General features: G+C 41.4%; 1 protein-coding gene across 1 annotated transcript in view; it reads right to left on the bottom strand.

Annotated features, from left to right (window-relative positions):
* LOC126449166 (CLIP-associating protein 1-like) overlaps positions 1–25,152 on the bottom strand; it is a 292,116-nt gene that overhangs the window by 206,703 nt on the left and 60,261 nt on the right. Inside the window, 2 exon segments of the mRNA XM_050091012.1 lie at positions 19,656–19,732; positions 19,985–20,161. Coding sequence (XP_049946969.1) covers positions 19,656–19,732; positions 19,985–20,161 — 254 coding nt within the window.

The raw sequence follows: 25,152 nt of genomic DNA, 5'->3' as shown, positions 1-25,152 counted from the left end.
CTGGGATGAGAAGCAACAATTTCTGCTCCACTGGATCACAGTTCCTCTTATACAATGTTTCATTTACTAATTTGTGTCTCCTTTGGTACAGTCCTCTACCTTTGAGGTTTCTATAGTTAGCAAAGCTGGATCTTCCCCCTGTTCAACAGCAACATCACTTAATAGTAGTGATGACTGATATTTATCCGTGCTGCTGCGTTGCTTCACAGGATTCCTTGACAGGCAGCTGGTGGACTCGTGTTTGCATCTGATTTTGTATACCACTGTGACATTACACTCCTGAAATAGTGCCCATCTCACCTGCTGACCCAATAAATCCTTCACACTCGTCAGCCAGCATAGAGAATGCTGGTTCGTCACAATGATGAATTGTTTGTAAAATATATATGGCCGGAACTTGCTGATGGTCCAAACAACTGCACAACACTCTTTATCAGTTGTAGAGCAGTTCCTTTTGGTCTTGGAGAGTACTCCATATGCATAGTCTATCATCTTTTCAGCACCTTACTGCATTTACACTAGAACTGTACCTATTCCATTAATGCTAGTGTTGGTGTGAAGTTATTCAGCCGGCGACACCCTATACAAGCACTGGCTAATTTGTTTCTGATCCCTGGTCTTGATGTAGTATTTTGCCATGTGCCATATGGTATTTCTTTTCTCCACTCTAGATCAGAAAACATCCAAACTTGACACACAATGGCTAACATTTGTCAACGTTGTTCCTCTGTTAGGCCAGATCCTATTGGTAGTTCAACAGCAGTGTCCTCCACTGCATAGTTTGTTAATAGCAGCAAAGCATGATTCTTTGTCAATGGTGCAGAGCTGAATATCGTTGACTGGTTTGGCTGTTTCTTCGCACATACCTTTAGGGATGAGTTGTCACTACTTGTGACAATCAGTGATCCACCAACATTGTTCTTAACCACAGGCAAGGTTTATGACTGCCGCTGGAATATAGGTTTCTTCTGTGAATCTGAGCAGCTGCTTGCAATCAACAAAAGCTTCACTGTTTAACTGAGGATATAGATTCACGACTGGAATGTATCCATTAATGATGGTGAGATAACAATGTCTTCGATGGCGAACAACCACCCAAGCAATCTTTGTTGCAGTTTCATCAATCTGGAGCTCTACGTCTTTCAGAGTCAATGGCTGCTTGTGATGTCTGCAAGAAGTCTGATCCAGAGTAACATTATGAGGAGATTCTATTAAAACAACACTCAAAGGGTTGTGTTCCATTATTACATTACTAACAGTTATTATAGCAACAGAGGTTCCTGTCAGTTGGATGTATTTCCCATTTGTGGCCCTCAGCACAGTCACTTATGTATTAAGAAATACAATCATCTTTAGCTGTCAATTATAAGCAGTCACCATTATGAAAAAATAAGCCTGAGTCGACTAGTACCCAGATAGGCTGGCCGTTAATGACACCAATGAGATTTCCTGTCATCTTGGTAACGGTCAATCACAGAGAGTTTTCTCCGAGGTGGCCTCACCTCTGTAAGTGGTTGCCTTGCTTAAGTTTTCCTGAGGTCAGTGGCAAGACAAGCAGATGCCATCTCTGTACAGTGATGGGGAATGGCTATGACATGTTAAGGAGCAACCTCATCCAGGGTGTGATGAAAAGGCTTCATCCCACAGGTTGACTATAATCATCTGCAGCTGACTGGTGTGAATACGACTGTTGAGATGGTTGACGTCTTGTGACACAATGGTCATTGAACACTCATCATCTTTTCTCTGCAGTAGTGTACAAGTCTGTGGCATCCACAGTGGAAATACACTGGTCAGGAGTTTGTTGTACCTGCATTGGCTGGATGCTGGGTGGTTGTTTGATGGTTGCAGCATACGCCTGAGTTTGCCGAGTTCACTCTTCACAGCAGTAACACATCACTTCCATAACATCCATACAACGTCATGTTCCATGAATGGACTTTTCATGATTATTCTGAAGGAAGTGTCATTGAAAGGAATGTTCACTTTACTTAACTTTTTTATTTACCTGCCAATCTTAAAGTTGACCTCGTCGTCTTACTTTCAGGATATAACTTGGGTCTCCAGGTTTGGCTGTACAATAAAATATACTATTCCCAGGTTTGTCAAGTTGATGGTTTGTTGGAGGTCAAATAAAGTAGTTTTTTCACTAAATCTTCTGTATTCAAAAATTCGTAGAAACTAGTTCACAAGAAGCTTTTCAAAAGGTTCCACAAGAGACTTTTTTCCACCAACATATGTTGCTACTTTATACAACCATCTTTCCAGCACTCCATCATACAAGCACTCTTCCCACCAGATGCTAACAAGTAGCAGTACAGAGAAGACATCTGAGGCAAAGAAATTTAAATGATTTACATCACTGTCAAAGATGTTGTTTCGATTACCTGGTTTATAATTTAACATATTTTGGTAACACAGAGTTACAGATTTTAATACAAAAGCTTTAAAAATCATTCAACAGTTCAGTATAAAATAATACATTTTAGTTAACACAGTTTTGTACGAACTTTTTTACTTATAAATGAAATTACTGATACCCACTGCTATCAATGTCTGAAGAATATGTATCAGGCTTGACTGCATCACTTGGCACATTTGATTGGCAGTGGAAATTGGTGCTAAAGATAGATACACCTCTTGCTCAGTGTTCTTTATTACCTCGTGGCATATGGGATAGAAATTCATGGCTGCTATCTCTCGCTTATTCAGTCAGACAGTTCAGGCTGCACATAAACTGCTGTACCTCTTCTGTCACTACCTAAAATAGGAGTGAGCCGAGGTCATGGTGGTCTTCTGCAATGGCCATAGGGACTAAATTCAGGGGTTCATCATAGCTCTTTCGTCCAGCTCTATTCTGTAGCATTGTTTTGATGTGCTGGCATCACTGGATGAATTCCTCTGTTGATGCGACATGCTTTACCAGGAAAACTTTGTACATAGCTTCTGCACATCTTTTCATAAAATATGATATTTTGTGGAGTTCTGTCATATTCCAGTTCACAATGTGACGTAGGTCCAAAACATGCTACATGTAGGACTACATAATTTTCCCATGACACTGAACTCTGTTCATTTGTTGTTCTGCTAGGCAGACTGACTGCAAATGTTTTCTTCAGTTCAGCCTGGAATTTGTCTAAGCTATCAAGTTTCTCTTCGTTGTTCTCGAGCTACACCTGGACTGTATCTTCCACATAAAAGTACACATCTGGCAAACACATCATGTCATCCCTCCTGTTGTATTTGGTAACTCAGTCGAATCTTTTCAACCATTTCGTCAAGTCCTTACCAGCGTCCCTGGAAGACACTGATAGAGGCTTGATGTGCAGGTGACTTACTGCTGTTTTGGAATTCAGTGTACAGATCTTAGGAACAATGTACTGCTTGTATTCCGATTCCTATCCATGCATGCAATGGCTTTTACATCGCCTAGTTAGGGAGACAGTGATGTAGATGTTTTGAAATACCGGGTGTCTCCACCAAACAATGTCACATTGTAAACCACAATCATGTCGAAATCCAAACACAGGGTTGTCAGTGAAGTACACATTTACCATTGAAAGCACATTTATTATGGACACCACATACACACAGAACAGAGCTACCTCCTAAACAGACAGTGCTGCTACTCACACAAACACAAAATATTTGGGAACATGATAACATTACACACATAAGTAATTCTGAGACTCTTCTAGAAATCATAAAAACTAAATAACAAATATTTGCTGGTGATTAGATTTGAACTGGTGACCCACAGCATAGCACACCACTCAGCAACACCAACTGCTACTCCACATTGCATGCAGGACAATGCAGCATTGTTATCAGTTTTGGTTTAATAAGACTGAGCTACAAACTCTTCTTTGCCCAGCCTTAATCTGCCACCATTTAATCTATATCCTTTTACGCAAATGAACTATCATATGTGGAGCAAAGATGTGATTTATTTTTCTTAACCCAAATGAAGATGAATTTAACTACAGTTTCCACATCATCGTGACATACTCCTTTCTCCTAATAATGGCAGAATTTTCCATTTACTACCAGCACTAGGTTTTGATAAAGGCATGGTCAACATAAAGGGCTAGAATAAATCAATGATCATTATGTAGAATACAACAATGTAACCTCTCAATAAAAATTAATATGTTTCTTTATCACTAACATACTGCATATTCAACAACTACATCAATTAATAAATGTAATATAAATAAAAACCAAACCAATCATACTAAATATGGAATATGATTGTCTTTCATACCCACTCTACTGACTACACTTTTTCTTCAGAGATTTTTATATTGCCATATTACTGAAAGAGGCACTGAAATTATTTCCAATTCAATGAAGAGTTGAAAAAGCAGTGCTTGAATGGATCCCATTCAATTCAGTGAAGAGTTGGAAAAGTAGTGCTTGAGTGGATCCCACCACAATGAAAATACTTCTTTACTTTCTTTTAAAATCTCTTCACTTGCAAATCAATGTACTGATGCAATGCTACACAATAAGGGGACCACACCAAGGAGTGAATTACATAATATCCACATGCAATAAAGTGTCAAACAGAATATAACTTACGTATTAAATGTAGCAACTGAAGTATATAACTCATCTAAAAGTAAGGCTTTTGTTGCCTTTTACTGTAAACCAGATGCTAGGAAAAAACTGAAGCATTAGCAGGATTGATCAGCTGATTGTGTTTTGAGAAACATAGCTGCCAAAATGGGATATGCCGATTCCACATACATTGCCAACTGGATGGCAGTGACCTGTTCATTAGCAGCTTTGCACATTGACCTTACTTATTCAGCCACATTTGTACCTCAGTCTGCATACAAGAGAATAAAACAGGAAAAACTACTACTGTTACATTGGAGGTTTTGCTTGTTGCTTCTTCTGGAAGTGGCTTCTTCCTCACTTTTCATGACACCCTACAAGCTCACATGCCGTTTTTATTAGGGGCTTCATACAACATATTACATACGCTTCAGGTTTTTGTAATATAGTGCGTAATACATCATAGATTCCAACATTTATAAGGTACTTTCATATCTTAAATGGCACAAATTGATTGAAAGCACACTGGTGGGGAAAACTTAAGGGTGAAAGTAACTTTTGCATGATGTGTCACTGTCAAGTAATATAGCTCCATGAAACTTAGGCCATACATAGCAAGTACTACTACAGTAGAGAAGGTAGCTGAAATAAACATGAAATGAGATGAGCAGAAATAACACTAATTCCAAGACAATAATTACACTGAATTCACCACAACTGGTGACAGTCCCCTGAGCATTCTAAAGGTGGGACATGGTTCTTAATACGGTGTGTGACCATCACGGATAGCGATGCTTGCTCTGCAGCATGCTCCGATGCTGGCCACAAAGTTCGTAAGGACTTCTTGCAGTAGAGTGTTCCATTCCTCCACTAGCACAGCTGACAATTGCTGAATGGTTGTTGGTGCACATGGAAGTGCTGAAATACATCTCTCCAACACATCCAACAGAGCTCAGTGGGGAAGGGGAATGCCAGTCCATTCACCAAATATCCTCTTGTTCAAAGCCCATCTCCAGAAGCAGTTTCCGCATAGCCTGTTTGGCCAGCCTGTCTGCAAGTTCATTGCCTGGGATGCCGACGTGTCCTGGGGTCCAGACAAACACCAAGGAACGACTGGACCATTCCAGGGTATAGATGGACTCCGGGATGGTAACTACCAAAGGATGGCGATGGCGAGGGTACACCATTGAGGTGTACATGAATGGACCTCGAGGAGAGGTGGTAAAGGCAAGGGCTCCAGTTCAGTCAGAAGCGATCGCACATGAACTGCAGTCGTTAGCCCTGATCTGGGCCGCCTATGCAGGAGGTGAACCGTCGTGGTGGTGAAAACAAGACAGTAACTAGGATGGTCAGGAGAGCTATGAATGTGTGCAACGTAACTGGCGAGCAGTTGTGCAAATCGAATCTTCAATGGAGGGACTCCAGCTTCCACCAGTACGCTGGTCACCAGACTCGCCCTAAAAGCTCCTGTCACTAGGAAAACTCCACAATGGTGTAAAGGGTCGAGCAACCGCAATACTGAGGGCACCGCCGAACCATAAATCACACTCCCATAGTCAAGGCGGGATTGAACATGGGCTCTGTAGAGCTGCAGCAGCATGGAGCAATCTGCACCACAGTAGGTGTTGCTCAGGCAGCGTAGGGCATTGAGGTGCTTCCAACACTTCCATTTAAGCTGACGAAAATGAGGAAACCAAGTCAAACGAGTGTCAAAAACCAGACCTAAGAATCGATGACAGTTAGTGGATCGTTATTAAGGGAAAGTTTTGGTTCTGGATGAATGGTACGATGCTGACAGAAATGCATGACACACATCTTCACGACTGAAAACTGGAAGCCATGGGCTAGATCCCAGGACTGCGCCCTGTGGATGCCTAGCTGTAGGTACCACTCAGCAACACCTGTACTGATGGAGCAGTACGAAATGCAGAAGTCGTCTGCATAGAGAGAATGTGAGACAGATGGCCCTACAGCTGCTGCTAGACCGTTAATGGCCACTAAAAATAGACATACACTCAATACAGAGCCCTGCGAGACTCCATTCTCCTGGATATGGGGGGAACTATGAGAGGCACCAAGTTGGACACGGAAAGTATGGAGTGACAGGAAATTTTGGATAAAAATCGGGAGCGGGCCTTGGAGACCCCACTCCTATAATCTGGCAAGGATATGATGTTGCCAGGTGGTGTCATACACATTTCGTAAATCAAAAGAGACGGCACCCAGGTGTTGGCATCTGGAAAAGCCTGTTCAGATGGCAGACTCGAGGGACACAAGATTGTCAGTGGTAGAAAGACCCTGACAGAAGCCGCTATGACATGGAGCCAGTAGGCCACGTGACTAACCACCGACATGCCATACGTTCCAGCAGCATGGAAAGAACATTGGTGAGGCTGATGGGCTAATAGCTATCCACATCAAGCGGATTTTTACTGGGTTTGAGCACTGGAATGATGGTGCTCTCCCGCCATTGCGATGAAAAGACGCCGTCGCACCAGATCCGGTTGAAGATGATGAGGAGATGTCACTTGTAGTCAGATGAGAGATGTTAAATCGTCTGACTGTGGATCCGATCTGGCCCAGGAGCTGTGTTGGGGCAATGTGCAAGGTCACTGACGAGCTCCCACTCTGTAAATGGGGCGTTATAAGATTCACTGTGGCATGTAGTGAAAGAGAGGACTTTCCTTTCCAGCCGCTGCTTAAGAGTGTGAAAGGCTGAGGGGTAATTCTCCGATGCAGAGGCTCAAGCATGGTGCTCACCAAAGTGCTCGGCAATCACGTTTGCGTCAGTAGAGAACATGTCATTTATGTTAACACCGGGAACACCTGTTGGGGGTGTGGTACCCGAAAACACGTTTTATCTTTGCCCAGACTTGGGAAGGTGACGTATGGCACCCAATGGTCGAGACGTATCTCTCCCAATACTCCTGCTTCTGTCATCAGACAGGTTGGCAAACGCAAGCATGGAGCCGTTTAAAGGCTATGAGGTGCTCCAAGGAAGGGAGACCCACTGTAGAGCTCGCCAACGCTCCTGAATAGCTTCAGCGACTTTCGGTGACCACGAAGGGACTGCCTTTCCCGGGGGGGGCACCCTAAAGAGCGAGGGATCACGCTTTCCGCCGCAGAAACGATTGTTGTAGTCACCTGCTCAACCATCACATCGACGTTACCACGTTGGGGAGATTCAACAGTGGCAGCAGATGTGAAAGTTTCCCAGTCCGCCTTGTTTAATGCCCATCTGGGCATGCGTCCATGGGCCTGACACCGGGGCAGTGACAGGAAGCGGTCACTACCACACAGGTTGTCATGTGCTCTCCAGTGGACAAATGGGAGAAGTCCTGGGCTTCAAAATGATAAATCAATGGCCGAGTAACTGCCATGAGCCACACTTAAGTGTGTGGCGGCCCCAGTGTTTAAGAGGCAGAAGTCGAACTGAGACAGTAAAGTTTTGACATCTCTGCCTCAGCCAGTAAGCATGGTGCCACCCAACAAAGGGTTATGAGAGTTAAAATCTCCCAAAAGTAGGAAGGTTTAGGGAGTTGAGCAATCAGTGCAGCCAATGTGTTGTGGGGTACTGCACCATCTGGAGGAAGATATACATTGCAGACAGTTATTCCCCACATTGTCCTTATCCTAACAGCAACAACTTCAAGAGGGGTTTGAAGGGGCACCGTTTCACTACCAAGTTTAGGACATAAACGCAAACTCCATCTGACACTCGATTATAGTCACTACGGTTCCTGTAATATCCCTTATAGCCACGGAGGGCAGGTGTCCGCATTGCTGGGAACCAGGTTTTCCTGGAGGGCAATGCAGAAAGCAGGTGTAAAGCTTAACAGCTGCCGTAGCTCAGCCAGGCGGTGGAAAAATTCGCCGCAATTCCACTGGAGGATGACGTTATCGTGAGACTGGGAAGACGTGGAACATTCAATGAGGCATTTTATGCCTCAGAGTCACCCGCTGCCACCGACTTTTTGCCTGAGTAGTCTATATCCATTGTCTCTGAAGGTCCGGCGAGATCTAAGTCCTCAGCAGATGCCATAATCTCCACCTCATCCTCAGACGCAGAACTTGTAGGGCTTCTTTGATTCAGTCTCCGGGACTAAGGAGGACCATGAAGCCCTATGACCAGCTACCTGTGGCTGCTTCAGCCACTAGCAGGTGTCCACTTTGCCACTGGTAGGAACCTGGGAAGGTAGTGACCCAAGGGACCCCTTCCTAGAGAGAGGAGCCGAAGAAGACTTATAATTCTCTGGCTCAGAAGTGGGGACTGATGTCCCCAACGGTTGGGTGGGTGGGTGGGGGTGGATGTGCTGCTCCCGAAGTAGGTGGTGCGGGAGCAACCGCGAGGGAAATGCCCCCACCATCAAGGGGGCAGATGTAGTCTTATGGCTCTGAGAGCTGACTGGAATTGGTGCAACAGATGGGGCTTTAACAGTAGTTATAGGAGCAGCATAAAATGTTGTCACACACACGGAATGGAGCCTTTCAAATTTCCTTTTAGCCTCAGTGTAGGTCAGTCAGTCCAGGGTCTTGTATTCCATTATTTTCCTTTCCTTCTCTAGGATCCTACAGCCCAGCGAGCAAGGGGAATGGTGCTCTCCGCAGTTGACACAGATGAAAGATGGGGCACACCGAATATTGGGATGGGACGAACGACCACAATCTCAACATATGAGGTTGGTGAAGTACAGTGGGAAGACCTATGGCCAAATGTCCAGCACTTAAAGCACTGCATCGGGGGAGGGATATATGGCTTGACATCACAATGATAGACCATCACCTTCACCTTCTCAGGTAATGTGTCACCCTCGAAAGCCAAGATGAAGGCACCGGTGGTAACCTGATTATCCCTTGGACCCGGTGGACGCGCCGGATGAAATGGACACCTCGTTGCTCTAAGTTGGCGCACAGCTCGTCATCGGACTATAAAAGAAGATCCTTGGACCATATTTAAGCTCTTATGGGGTATTACAGTAACAGAAACATTCCCCAATTTGTCACAAGCGAGTAATGCCCGTAACTTGGCAGAGGAGGCTGTTTTTATCAAGACTGACCCAGACCACATTTTGGACAAGCCCTCCATCTCCCCAAACTTGTCCTCTAAATGCTCTACAAAGAACTGAGGGTTCATGGACACACAGGATTCCACATCAGCTCACATACATACTAGGTACCAGGGAGAATAGGATTCGCTGCCATCCTTAGCCTGGCGTTCCTCCCATGGTGTGGCCTGGGAGGGGAATGATTTTGGGTCGTACTTCTGTGCATTGAATTGAGCCTGTGAAAGCTTAGAGACTGCTGGTGTTTGATCACCAGCAAAAGACGATGTACTCCGTTTCATCGCGTGTCATCAGTGTGGTCAGGGGGCTACAACCAACAGGGTACATGGCGGCCCCACCACAACGGACTAGCTACCGTGCTGGATATGAGGTGCAAGGAAGTCCATGGTCACTGTCAGTGCAGAAAGCGACAGTGCATAGTGCATGGTGGAAAATGCACCCAGGAAGGTGTCCTCGCCCCAGAGATGGAGAACGAGGGGGACTGCAATGTGACGATGAGAAAGTGGGCTAAAGATCTCAATGCAAGGTGGACACGATGCACCATGTAAGGCGCCCTTCCCCCCAATGGGCTCGCTCTTTGGGAAAATTTAGAAGATGGAGGTCAAACCCTATCGGGTAGCATCACATAAAGACCGAAACGTGAGACTCCTTTTAGTCACCTCTTACGACAGGCAGGAATACCTCGGGCCTATTCTAACCACCGGACCCGCAGGGGGATTTCCCATTTGAGTTCCCGAAGCATCTACTTAACACTAGCATGTTGTTCGAACCTACGAGTAACATAGTAGTCCATCCCTGAACTACTTTGATGTCTTCCTTTTGTTTTCAACTCTTCCAGTGTTTCTCTACACCACAGATGCTTGTTCCTACCAAATCAGTGCATGCATTGAGACCACACTAGGTGCAACGCCATGCTGATATGTGGGCTCTTACTGCCAAATTCTTTGTAAATTCGAGTCCAATTTGTAATCTGTAATTGCCACAATAAGATCACATAATCTCTCAACCTGGGAAGTCTTGTATCTTTTCCTTCTCTAGGTGCTTCACCTTTTTTTGTCAGGCAGTGTATTTTCACTGCAGATAGAGGTTCAAACCATCTGTTCCAGATAATTTTTTAAGAAAGATGTTGTAAAACATTGTTTGTTATTTTACTTCACCTGTCACTTATAATTTTTTTTTTATCTCATTGTCTTTCCTGGTGAGAAGTTCTCAACTCCAGTTAGGTGGAAGCTCATTTCAGTGCCTGTCACTTCCATCATCTTTTGGCAGTCAAGGTGACTTCTGTGTCATCCTTACATAGTTGGTACTAGGGATTGGCGTATCTGCTACCAGTGCCTTGGTGCAGCTGAGATGACAAAGAGGGTAGGATCTGTAACTGAGCATGCTGGAAATGACATCAGTCTTCCACGTATACCCTTGCAGCAGTACTAGGAGGGAATGGAGAGCACCCAAGCACAAAGTACACAGAGACAAAACAGTGCCATCTCCATACAAGAAGATGATGCAAGTGGTGTTCTTGTAAACAGCACACTTTTTTTTCTGAGATATCATCAAGCTGCAGACCTGAGAACTTTGTATTACAGGTTTATAATTCTCCCTAAAACTTTTATGGAGTGGCTAAAATTTTCTTCAATTATTATGGCACACCTTGGGTACAGTGTGTTAACTGTAAGATGGCAGAGTTGTGAGGGGAGTGCGGGGAGAGGAGGAGGCAAGCGTTGACTGGCGAAGGGAGAGGAGCCGTTGGGGAGGGGACAAGGCGCGTCTACCAGCTGCAGTGCTGGCACTACAAATTGCGCGTCATGCTTACACAAAAGCAGACGAAAGGCTTGGAAGTAAAACTCGCTTTAAATGTTGTTCGTAAACAAAACTGAAATTGTCATGTACATTAAAATCTATATATGTCTACTATGCGCTCCCCCATGTAGTGACCCCAACGACACTTTCTTCACGTAAGTCACCCTTCCTCTGCCAACATTTATTAAACGTTATATTATTATCAATCCACGATTCATCAAGATAAAATATTTCTCTGTCTGCTTCCCTGAAGTTCTTCATGTCAACAATGAAACAAGATTGCCAGTGCACAATGTCTGGACGTTCTAACAACACATTCCTCTTGTTTTCCACCTTACGCCATATGAATCCCATAGACAAAAGTACTTTTCTCAGTGAGACAATGCTCCACTTCCAGCCTATTTTGTCGTGCAAAACTGGAAGCAGTGTTCGCAGGCTCGGCACAATCTTCCGCACTGAAAAAAATTCCGCTATCATGTCGTGAATGACACGCTGGTTGAAATCATCGATCATTACTTCGATTTCTCCACTTCTTTTCCTAAGTTAAAAGAGAGAGAAAGATTTATAAGAAAATGCCTTCTGCACTGCATGTATTTTTTTGAATTTGGAAATGTACTGTAATATGAATGTGTTTCGAAATAATACAATAACCAGTGGTGTTTCCATACAAAGAAATACAGTAGCTAGGAAAAATGAAATATAAGGTAATTCGGACGAATTAGGGAGCTCCTTCAAAGTGATCGCGAACAAAAGATCTGAAATGGAAACTCAACTTTTCTTGCCAGGCGTTTGTGGTGATATGCCAGGATTATTCTTGGAAAACTGTTTGAATCTTCCAATGCTATGCATGCTTTGTCCTGTGTATGTAGCAGCTCTCACTGAAGATTTGTAAATGGGGTGAAGCAATTTTTTCTGCTCCCTTTCGCAGCATTCAATCGCACGCAATATAATTTTGTGAGCATCGCTACGTAATACTGATTTACTTCTAACCGTAGGCCTACCAGTAGGGGTTGTTGGCGACTCCCAAGATGGGCCAGCAACTGCCTCTTCACTCATTTTGATAATGTTTAGCACAACTGCACAATAAAAACACGCAGAACAGTACAGTGCAAAGCAATAATGAAGCAGACGACAATGGCAACCTTGTACAACACAGTCAGCTACGTAATGTTGGCAGCAGTCGAAGCTGCGTGCCTACCGAAGCCTCCCGACGTTTACCGACTTCTACCGATTCAGGACTAGGGAGAGGTCTGCCATCTAAACGTTTACACACTGTACATATGTGCCAGCGAACTGAAGTTCTATTTGAAGTTCTTAGTTCTGCCAATGAGTCCAAATGGAAACTACAACTTGTATCCTGCTTCACATGCTGACTCAATTCCTAGCTCAATTAACTTAAGATTCTTGTCTGGTGCTATAAATATACCACCTCCCAATTCATGGAGATTTTCGGCACTGTAGACAGAAAATTCATTAGGAAATCACACTTCAAGGACACAAAAGCACCTGGCAGAGGCCCTTGCTTTGATCAGTAAATGTATACAAGTGAAGAAAGGCAACTGTGCGTAAGAACTTTAATAATCTGGCTTTAAAAGTAACTTCCTTTAGTCTGTCCAAATATAAAGGATATGGTCATCTTTAGTAGATACGGAACTGATCTGATCCACTCTTGGGTGCAACACTACTTTCTGCCACATATAGTTTGGCACGACTGATATTTGCTCAGATCCATAATGGTTTTGATGCCTATGAACAGCTAGGCAAGTATGCTGGTTGGTAATGGTCAACAGTGACAATGACTGTGGAATACAAAGAACTTCTACAAATACTGAACCAGAAAAAAAGTGTTACCTAACTTAAAAGTGGTGACTCACCAAAACCACAGTCAATGTGAAATCTGGCAAATGATATAGACAACAAAAGCATGCTATGTTTGTTGTTCTTTCCGTGTCTCAGCCTAGTCACATTTATAGACACATTAATCAGTTGAAAATATAAAAATCAGTGCAGTGTTCTCCATCCACTTCTTTCGACATCCTACCAACTGTTTCAATGATTGGCTTAGAAAATTCATTTATGGAGCTATTCAAGAATGTTATGGTCTTACATCTTCATTCTAAAGACTGCAAAAGACAACTATCAGATGATGCATACCTGGAATAGAGGCATCTCCAATAGCATGAGGTTATCATGCAAGGAGTCCTATCATCTGGACTCACATTGGAAGCAACTGAGAAAATACCTTAATTTTTATCCACATCATGCGATAATTCATCATATGGACTTCTTAATATGACCACTGACAACAATTCTTTAGCAATTCACACAGTAAAGCTGAGTCAAAGTGTGAAATCCTCAGCAGTGCAGCTGAACACACATAACGTGACACATCCAGTCATGCACATTGTTCAAAAAGTCATTTTCCTGTACATAGGCCAATTCACCCTATTGGGCACCTATTTTAGAGCAACCCTTTCAGCAAATCTGTCTCATATCTGAATTATTCTGATGTAGTGGTTAATCAAGTGAAGTTTATCTCCTACTTCATATTAAACAGTGTCCATAATGCAGAACAACAAACACATCCGCTCAGTGTTTCAGAAGGAAAGGCCAGTATTATGGTAGAATGGCCATTTGAAGCACAGACGTTCACGCAGACATTTGTTAAATTTTGAATTCTTCTCACTAGATATTTTGATGGAATGAACAACGAGAAACAATTGCTCACTTAACCACCCAATATATTTCTGTTGAGTAATTTACTCAAGAGCACTGTTTTAACATTCACAGTTTACAAGCTTTTTTTATTATTTATATTTTAAACTGTCAGTCTTGGAAACAGCCTGTCAAATGTGTGTATGCTTAAAGTTTACAATCAACTTTAAATAATTCACAATAAAAGAACAAAAAGCAACTATCACCTTCAGTGTACTTTTCTACTCCCAGTACATGTCACAACACTCGTCTCGCTGCTTCACTATGCACCTTTATGAGGGTAGTAGTTATAATGATGCAACCTAACACTTTATCTCGCACAAAGCATCTCACTGATAAACAGAAAGTATCTGATATGAAATAGTAATAAACATAAGAAAATTGTTTGATGATGATAAAAATTTTCAAGCATTTACCTCAGGAACCATTAAATATACAGCATATGTTTATACAAACATTTTTGCTGCAAAGGACTATTTATGTTATCTCCTTGAAAATTTATCTTCTCTCCTGATAAATGTGCCCTCTACTGTACTCATAAGATATAATTATACCTTCTATCTATATAATGGCGATGCCGCATTTCTCGACAATAGTGCACCACATGTCCCAGACATCCACAGTGGAAACATACTGGTTGGTTATCCTGGATCCTCTGGATGTCAGTCTTCCTTGGTGCCCAAACAGGTTTCTCATGTGGAATTGTAGGAACGTAACTCCACCTGGATCTAGACTTTTTTATCATTTTAAAGGGAAATGAAGGACAAGAAATTGGGTTCAATGTCTGTTCCACTTCCTCCCTTATGACCTCTTGAAGCGTCTTGGTTTTTTGCTCGCCATGCAATCCAAGTGCCTTCTGAACTTCCTCTCTCACTATCTGGCAAAGAACACTTGTGAAATCAGTTGCTTCCTCCATCACAGACATCGATACAAAGTTTGGAAGCCGTTCAAACTTTTTGTGTGTAATTCTTTTTGGATGCATTGTCTTGATATACTGGGACCATTTTATGAAGTCGTCTGCTGTCGAAATCTCCTTCAGGATTACGGCTTGATACATGTCCTCAGCAACACTCTTTATGAAATGTGCAACCTTATCTTCCTCCTTCATTCTAGGATCCACCATTTTACACAGCTCCAGGACGTCTTGAATGCAGGATGCTGTAGTTTCTTCTGGACGCTGTGACCTGCACTTTAATTTATCTTCAGCCTTCCACTTCTGTCATTGTGTGTTGCCGAAATAATTGCGCAGTTCCACCTGGAATACTTCCCAGCTTGTGAACTACTACTCGTTGTTCTCATGCCATTGCTTGGCAGTGCCCTCCAAGTAGAAAAATATGTTAGCCAAACACACGGTGTCATCCCATTTGTTAAATATGACTATATGCTCATAAACCTTCAGCCACTTGTTTGGATCTTGGCCATCATCACCAGAGAACCTGGAAGGATGTCTCGTGGTGGCACACAGTTGCTGTCATCATAACGTCTTCTTCTTCTGTCTCCGATACATTGCGGTCTGTTGTATATGGCTCGAACTCACGTTTCTCGCCACATAAACGGTGGCTCTGTCGTGACATGATGGGAGCCACTGTGTTGTCAATAATGTGCACTATCACAAGTTCCAATACCCAGAGTCTCCACCAGAATAATGTCATGTAGAACAAGGTGTAATTAGATGAATGACGAACACTAACTTCACTTAACGAAGGTATATTCAGCACTTGCACATACAAGAGTGCGGAGCAAACTGCCTTCGGCCAGAACACACAGAGTATATACACAGCTACAGAACATTCCAGTACAACGATACTTGACATTTGAAGATACTTCTAGAACATACTCGAACCGAATATAGAAATTAAAATTGTACAGTGCAGGTGAGTTTTGCAAGCTACAGAGAATGTTATTGAAATAAGTGTAACAACTAGGTTGGATACTACAGCCATAGGAATTTGAGAAAGAATGAATATTCAGGTAAAACAAAACAAATTACTGTAATGCAATTGTGGATAGCACACGAGCAGGGCTCAGGCAACAACAGCTGGTCAGACAGTTGGTGCCAGTCTGTGTCAAGCTGAGCATAGAAACTGATAGCCCACATTCCATTTCATTCTCTTTGTCAGCAACTACTTTTAAAAAAGTAGTGTCTGCAACATCGTGTAGCCTAAAAGAAAATTTTTAGTTTTATTATAGATGTGGAATATGCTACAAAGTGGTTGTATGAAAGGTAAATGAAGAAGCACAGTATTTTGAGCCGTCACCTTCACTGGGGTTACTGCTTAAAACACCCAAAACAACATGTGAAAGACAAGACCAGTGTGGGCATGTGTTTTCACCTGACTTACACACCAATGGATTGTTTCTCATTGTCTATGCCAGAGAATAAAAATAAAAAACAACAGATTAATCAATACAGTGGGCCAATAATAGTCAAGGAAGATAACACAAGTTGAGAGTGAACAGTGTATGGGGTAAAGTGGATTATGACAAAAATTGAGATTATTTACTCATTTTTCATGGTAACTAATTCACATGTACCTTGTGAAAAAGCCAACAATAAGTAACTACTGGTCAAAACATCTGCACTGCATAATCCCTTTCCTGCAATGATGATAAGCTATGTTAGTTCAAAGCAATTTTGCTGAACTTGCAGCTCAATAACAATGACAAATTATTTCTCATAATCATTTTAAAATTTGCTCATTTTTTGTCATTTGAATTCTTATGTCATCCTCTTCATTTACTCCCTATGGATATTTGACAGTTAATGAAAGTATGTGTGGTTTAAAATGACATACTGATTTTTCAATGTAAATGACTAGCACACAACAGAGAAGTACAGCATAAAAAATGCTTAGTGCTTGTGAACTTTTGACTGGGTATGTACTTACAATGGAGGCATCCGCAGGGAAAAGGGCAGAGTAGCCAGCTGTATGGCACTTTTTAATACATTATTATAGTAGTACCATGACAGACACTAAGTAACATAAATGTACTGCTATTATATTTCACCTGCTGTATTTGATTATCTATGTGCATATAAGATAAAAGCAGTAGGCACTTGCATGACTAACAGGAAAGATCTTCCACAATGTACAGTTGTCAAGCTCAGACTCTAAAAAGGACCATTTCTGAGAGAAGGGAGTATCTCCTCTGCCTGGAATGAAAGGACACAAGTGATGTTCTGATATTCTCAAAATGCCACCTTGCTTCAACAACAGAAGTAAATGTGTGCTCACAAGGATACTTAGTGACATAAAGAAGCAGACAATGTTTTGAACATAAAATTCACACAGTGGATCCAATCACATCTAATGATTGTTTTCTATCCTTTAAAGAGCAATCAATCCAAATGGTGGAAGAATTCTCCTTTCAGTTATTTGTTGGGTATCATTCAGAGCATATAAGAGGACAAGAAAACAGGCACTAAGTCACTGGCAGACTTTTGCCAAGAAAATACCACATAGCAGGAACAAACTGCATCTGACACTTCTGTAAAATATGTGTCAGCATCATTAAGAGCCAGGCGGAGGAGTGTATCGAAAAGAAATGTTTTGTTCTGTGTATGTACAAACGTTTTGTTCTGTGTATGTACAAATGTTTCAAAACATTTCACATTGAGAAAAATTTAATGCAGTTGGTACAAGTTTTCTTTCTGAATAAAGTCTTAATAGTAAAATGAGTCTTAAGTCTGCTATCTATAAAATATTACAATAATATCCCCAGGAGTAACGAGACCATTTCTGAACGTTTCACCTGACACTTTGTACAAAAATATAGCATTCACTACTACAGAACTATGATTTTTGAAAAATTTGCTTACAATCAGCTGCCCAGCTACCTTTGTCCAGGGTGCTTGAGAAGTTAATAATATCACTTTTGAGGTAGTTCAACATTCGGTGTCAAAATGCTGGACTTTCGTCCCTCTTACCACCAGCCTCCTCCAGAGCAGGTGTGCTCCAAGCAAAATATTAATGTGAATCTCTGCAGTCCCTGCTTCTGCTAAGATAGTAATTTGGAAAGTGCAATAATGCCTTGGTGAAATGTCAGTATGTAGTCTGAGCACCTGGATGTGATTGAGAAGGGTCACATCATGAGCCTGCACAAAGCTGGTTAGTCCCTTAGGTGTTGGAGTAGGAAATGAGATAAGGCGCCCCCCCTCCCCCCCCATTCATAGTGAGTGAATGATTGTGTGTGTGTGTGTGTGTGTGTGTGTGTGTGTGTGTGTGTGTGAGAGAGAGCCACAACACCAAGAGATGACAGGGCAGGGGATTGTGCTAAGTATTACACTGTTCACACTACTCTCCACACTGACTCTTCCAAACTATCAACCATCTCAGAATACACTGGAATGGTGCTGTTACATAATCATGCACAGATACACATTGGCAACATGATGTATTCACCGATAAATTATACACCTAGGCAACATTGACTAGCAAATCCTTATAATATAGTACCCATGTTAACACCAAACAACACCATTTATTGTCGTTCCTCACATCACTTTTAAGAGCTGGTTTTATAACATGGTGTGCAACTGCCTACAGTGCGTGTACCCATACTATTTTTAATACCTCAGCTAGACACCAAAATGGGCACAGAAGAGGTTGGAAGGGCACCAAGAACTCCAGCGCGCAACAAAATCACTGGTGCTCACAGAGTGGTGTATTAAAGAGCCACATACTAAGCAGCACTGCCAGTACTGTGCTTCAACTTCTACTTGGTATTGCTTGGCAATGTTTAAGGTTAGCTTGACAATGAACTTCAACAATGGATGTGGTCAGCTTGGTTCTACCCTTAACATCAATGAACAAGAATTTTGGTTTACCAACAAATTCCTGTTTTCAATTAGCATTATTCTGCAACCAGTCAAGGGCTGTTCTTGTATAATTACAAAATAAAGTGTGGACCACCACAGAGGCAAATGTATTTATTTCAAGTTCCCATGCCACAACTGGGAATGCTACAACTAATCAAGAGACTGTCCAAGAACTTTAATTACCGCTCTATGCCTTGCAGCACCAGTTATCTTTCCCCATAAGAGTATTAGGGGTATGGGCAAATCATTTGATATCTTGGAAATATGTAAGACTATTCAAACAATTCATGATAGATTAACACAGTATGCCTTGAGACCCAACAAGCTATTTGCAAAGTAGGAGTTAATAAAATGGTTCAAATGGCTCTGAGCACTATGGGACTTAACATCTGAGGTCATCAGTCCCCCAGACTTGGAACTACTTAAACCTAACGAACCAAAGGACATCACACACATCCATGCCTGAAGCAGGATTTGAACCTGCGACCGTTGCAGCAGCGCGGTTCCACACTGAAGCGCCTAGAACTGCTCGGCCACAGCGGCCGGCGTTAGGAGTTAATACATCTACTTAAAACAAGACCAATTCACTGCACCAAAAACAACAGACTATTCTCTCCCCCTCCACCACCAACCCCGGAAGAGTTTAAATTCTGGAAAAAGTAAGTGTGAGACATACTTAAAATTAAGTATTATAATCTTACCTTCTGCTCCACACGCTGAGGCAAGCAATCCACCTTCATTTTTTATTTCGTCAAACTTTGAAAAAAGGACTGCAATCCTAAAAAAACATACACGTAGTAGTGTTAATAGATAAACAACAATTCTGCAGGTATTTTTTAACTACATCAAAAAAACTCAAATTGATGTGATTCACAATAATAATACATTCATTGACTACAACACAATTTGAACCTTTTCCGAAATATAATTTATTATCCTGGACTTCACACGTACAGAATATTCAATGTCTAATCAGCTGTATTTAGGAATTGAAAACAATGTACACATAGTCAACAGAATAAAAACTTACTTAGTATCTTTGGCACTGCAGCGACGTTGGATATCTTGTCGAAATTTTTCCCCTACATGTCGATATATTTCAGTCAATGCATTAAAAGCTGCATCTCTCACAGATGGAAGTGGATCATGCAGAAGTTTCAAAATGCTTGGAACATGTTTTGACAAGCCAAGGTTTGAAGGTCCATGCCTTGGAAACAAGAAGCAACAATCACCCAGAAGAATCATATATTGTACAACATATTTATTTCACACAACTGTAAATAACCTCTACTTCAACATAAATTCTTCAAAAATGGAAATTAGTTACACTTTGCAGTTAAGATGGCTAACTGTAATTTGGATATTGGAAATTAAAAAATTACATACATGGATGTGATTTTCTATTAACATTCAGCATCTGAAAACAATCAAATTCAGTTTACATCAGTTGTTGCCAGCACCTATAATTAGTTGCTTCACTCACAGCTTGGTATCATCCGTGAAATTTGTTAACTGATTTCATCTACCTGTAGGTTTCACACATTTCTGTCCAGTTTATGAACAAGTTTAAATTTTGAGAAATCACTTGCTAGATTGCAAATTGCATCAACATTTTGATCTTCTTAATCTACATAATTTCTATTCTGAAGAAAATAACAATTGCAGTCACCACAAATGAAGCAAGTCCCAATCGACCATAGATATCAAGTTTTTAGTATCCATTGGCATGGATAGTGAACAGTTTTGCCTCTACGATTTTGCAGTGCCAGTGTTATTTCGATGATGATGCACTGCAACGACGACAGCCGTTACTAAACACATCAGATGAATTCATAATTGTGAATAATGACCACCATCAGCTGTAGAATGGAATTATGACAATGAAAATTTGTGCAGGACTGGGACTCGAACCCGGATTTCCCGCTTATCATGAGTGGTCATCTTACAATTTGGCTATCCATACATTACTCACAGCCAGACTCAAACTTCCACATGTCATCAACCATGCGCCTACGATCTGCACTGGCACATCCAGGTTGAGTCTGGTTGTGAGTCGTGTATGGATAGCCAAATGGTAAGGCGACTGCTCGCAATAAGTGGGTAATCTGGGTTCGAGTCCTGGTCCTGCACAAATTATCATTGTTATCATTCCATTCTACATACGATTGTGGTCAATATTCACAACTGCGAATTCATCTGATAAGTTTTGCTCTAGTTTTAGTTCCAACAGCAAGTCTAACCTGTTACACCAAATGTGGTGTCTTCTTTCCTTCCATATTATATCCTACACATTAGAAATGTCAGTGTCAATTAATCCAGTTGACACTACAGCCCACAACCATGACAAATGGTCATTAAATCAAACATTCACTTCATAGGGAAATTGCTGATTACGATTTTATACACCAGACAGATGAATTCCTTCACATGATACAGCTATTACGCAAAGTGATTATTTCAGTCTTGTATTGGCATAATAATACATTTTTGGTCCCAATAAATCAAATTATTGCAATAAGATTCTGCTACAAGTTATAAATGAATCACTGCAATGGACTGATTGATGTGAAACTCATATTTGGTAGTAAAGTTTCAAATAACTGTAACTTAATGGAAAGAAACTTTGCACTGATGCAATTTTTCCAAAAAAAATCTGCGCATTAGACTAAAGAAACTGCTTCAATTTTTTTTCTGACAGCTGCTTAATAGCTGAAATTTTCCCTAGACAAATAGTTTAGTCTTCACAAAGGAAGTAGCTACTCAGGTGCACATGGAGGTTTTTTAGGCTAGGCAGAAGGTCGAGGTTCTCTGATTAACACTCACGAGACGACTCGGATAGCTAAATCAGACTGTGTTCAGAGTGAAGACAGTTCCACTATCAAAATTTTATTAGTGAATTCTCAAAGCATTTGTAACAAAGCTTCCAAATTTACTACCCTCCAGGAAACTACTCACCCTCAAATTATTCTCGGCACTGAGAGATGACTGAAACCCCAAGTATGAATCTCTGAGATAGTTAGTGATTCATGGAACGTATATCAAAAAGATAGATTAGATGCTACAGGAGGGGGTGTGTTCATTGCAATTGACTAAAACATTGTTTCAGCGTGGCATTGAAGTTCTGTGGTCGTATATAACAAGGCTAGGTGAAATCAAGTTAATTTTTGGATGATTTTGCAGGCCATCCAATTCCACTGTGATGGTTTTAGAGTCAATGGCAGAAAGTCTATGACCAGTAGTGAGGAAATACATACAAGTAATACTAGCTGGAGGCGACTTTAACCTACCAAGTATAGAGTAGGATGTCTATGGATTGATTACAGGGGGTACAGACAGACAGGCCTGTGAAGTTCTTTTGAACATGTTTTCTGAAAACATATCTTGAGCAGCTTTTTCAAGAGCCCACATGCAATGGAAATATTTTTGGATCTTGTAGCTACAAACAGGCCTATCCTAATTGACAGTACAGAAGCAGGGAATAGTGAAAACATCATTATGGAGACTTGGGTTACTAAAGTTAATAGCTCCATAAAGAAGACTACAACAGTATCTTTGCTAGAAAGAGCAGATAGACAGTTGTTAGCATCCTACTTAGACAATGAATTGACATAATTTTGTTCCAGTACGATGGACGTAGAGAAATTATGGGCGAAGTTTAAACGGATCGAAAAGCATACTCTGAAGAAGTATGTGCTGAGTAAGTGGACGAAAAAGACTGACCACAGTTTAACAATGAAATTCAAAAAATGCTGAGGAAGCAAATGCTGTTGCACTCTCGGTTCACAATAAAATGCACAAATGACAAGAGGCAAAAGTTGAAAGAAATTCATGCGCCTATAAAAAGATTTATGCGTGAAGCTTACAGCAACTACACCATCACACCTTAGCAATAGATCCTGCGAGAACTCAAGAAAATTCTGGCCCAATGTAAAATTGCTAAGTGGGTCTAAGGCTTCTATCGAGTCACTCGTTGGCCAGTTTGGTGTGATGGTAGATGATAGTAAAAGTAAAGCCAAATTTTGAATTTCTCATTTAAGAATTTGTTCACATAGGAGAATCGTACAAACATACCATTGTTTGACGAACATACAGAGTCCCATATGGAGGACAAAGAAACCAGCATCACTCGTGTATAGAAACACATGAGAATTGAAAGCAAATAAGTCGCTAGGGCTTGGGATCCCAATTTTGGTGTTACAAAGAGTACCCTAAAGCAATGGCCCCTTACCTAGCTTCCATTTCTCGTGAATCTCTCACCCAGCGCTAAGTCCCAAGCGACTGATAAGAAGTGCAAGTGACTTCTGTGTACAAGAAGGGTAAAAGAACAGACCTGCAAAATTATGGATCATTATCCCCAACTTTGGTTTGCTGCAGACTCCCTGAACATATTCTCAGTTTGAATATAGGGAAAAGTTTCTGTCCACACATCAGCACGGTTTTAAAAAGCATCGCTCATACGAAATTCAGCTTGCCCTTTTCTCACATGAGATCCAGTGAACCATGGATGAAGGGCAACAGGCAGACCTCATATTCCTAGATTTCTGGAAAGCATTTGACACGGTGCCACAATGCCGACAGTTACCAACAGTACAAGCATATGGAATACGTTCCCAGGTATGTGAGTGGATCAACGACTTCTTGAGTAACAGAACCCAGTATGTTATCCTCATTTGGTGAGTGTTCGTCAGAGATGGGTATTGTCAGAAGTGCCCCGGAAAGTGTTATTTTCTATATACATAAATGATCATATGGACAGGGTAAGCAGCAGTTTGTGGCTGTTTGCTGACAATGCTGTGGTGTATGGGAAGGTGGTGTCATTGAGAGACAATAGCAGGATACAAGATGACTTACACAAAATTTGTAGCTGGTGTGATGAATGGTAGGTAGCTCTAAATGTAGAAAAAGTATGAAAAACAAACCCATAATGTTCAAATACAGTATTAGTAGCGTGCTGCTCGACACAGTCATGTACATTAAATATCTATGTGTAACGTTGCAAAGCAGTATGAAATGGAGTGAACATGTAAGGACTGCATTAGGGAAGGCAAATGGTCGACTTCGGTTTGTCGGGAGAATTTTACGATAGTGTGGTTCACCTGTAAAGAAGACAGCATACACGGCACTAGTGTGACCCATTCTTTAGTACTATTTTGAGTGTTTGGGGTCCAGGGCAGGTCAGATTAAAGGAAGTCATCAAAGCAACTCAGAGGTGGGTTGATAGATTTGTTACCAGGATGTTAGAACAACAAGCATGTGTTAACAGAGATCCTTCAGGAACTGAAACAGAAATCCTTGGAGGAAGTAGACATTCTTTTCAAGTAACGCTATAGAAAAAATTTAGAAAACTGGCATTTGAAGCTGACAGGAGAGCAATTCTATTGCCACAAATGTATATTTCACATAAAAACCATGAAGATAAGATTAGAATGATTGGGGCTCATATGAAGGCATACAAACAGTCATTTTGCTCTCGCTCTATTTGCGAATGAAGCAGAAAAAGAAAATAACTAGAAGTGGTACAGGGTACCCTCTGTGATGCACCTTATGGTGGTTTGCAGAGTATATATGTAGGTGTAGATGATATAGATACAGAACTCTTCCCATTAAGGGAATGCGGTAATTACGGAACATCTAATGCCTGATGTATGTATAGATAACTTAAAGAGTCAAACTGTAATATACTTGAAAACCATTTGAAGCCTGCAATCAGATCGAAATGTCACAGTTTGTAGCGTATTTGTGTACTGTTGTTACAGCAACACAGGGACATTCACATTCTAATGAACAATGCAAGCAACTAGTGGTCTCGTTTCAAATATCTACTACATTCTGTACATTAACCTGATCAAGCTTCAAGTAGCAAGTGTAGGTGTGATACCTCAAAGGAAGATATAGGTGTCACACATTTGATGATGATGTGTAAGAGCTAGTACATATGAGATTATGGAATGCCTGAAGCTTCCTTTTCCCACATCATGCGGACAACCAACACAACGAAAAAAAAAACTGGCACATTTGCACTGATTTCAATGCATGCTATCTCAAAAGGCATGCATGTTCCACAAATAATAAAAATGATTACATTAATTTCTACATTGCCTCCGCAGCCGAATGATTAAGGCTGCCGCCTTCAGTGCTTAAGGGCCTGTGTTCAATTCCCGGCACCACCTGAGATTTCAATTCTCTCTCTCTCTCTCT

The sequence above is a fragment of the Schistocerca serialis genome, unplaced genomic scaffold, assembly GCF_023864345.2.
Source record: "Schistocerca serialis cubense isolate TAMUIC-IGC-003099 unplaced genomic scaffold, iqSchSeri2.2 HiC_scaffold_710, whole genome shotgun sequence".
Lineage (NCBI taxonomy): Eukaryota > Metazoa > Arthropoda > Insecta > Orthoptera > Acrididae > Schistocerca > Schistocerca serialis.
The sequence above is the reverse complement of the archived record's forward strand: the minus strand, read 5'-3'. Positions and strand labels throughout refer to the sequence as shown.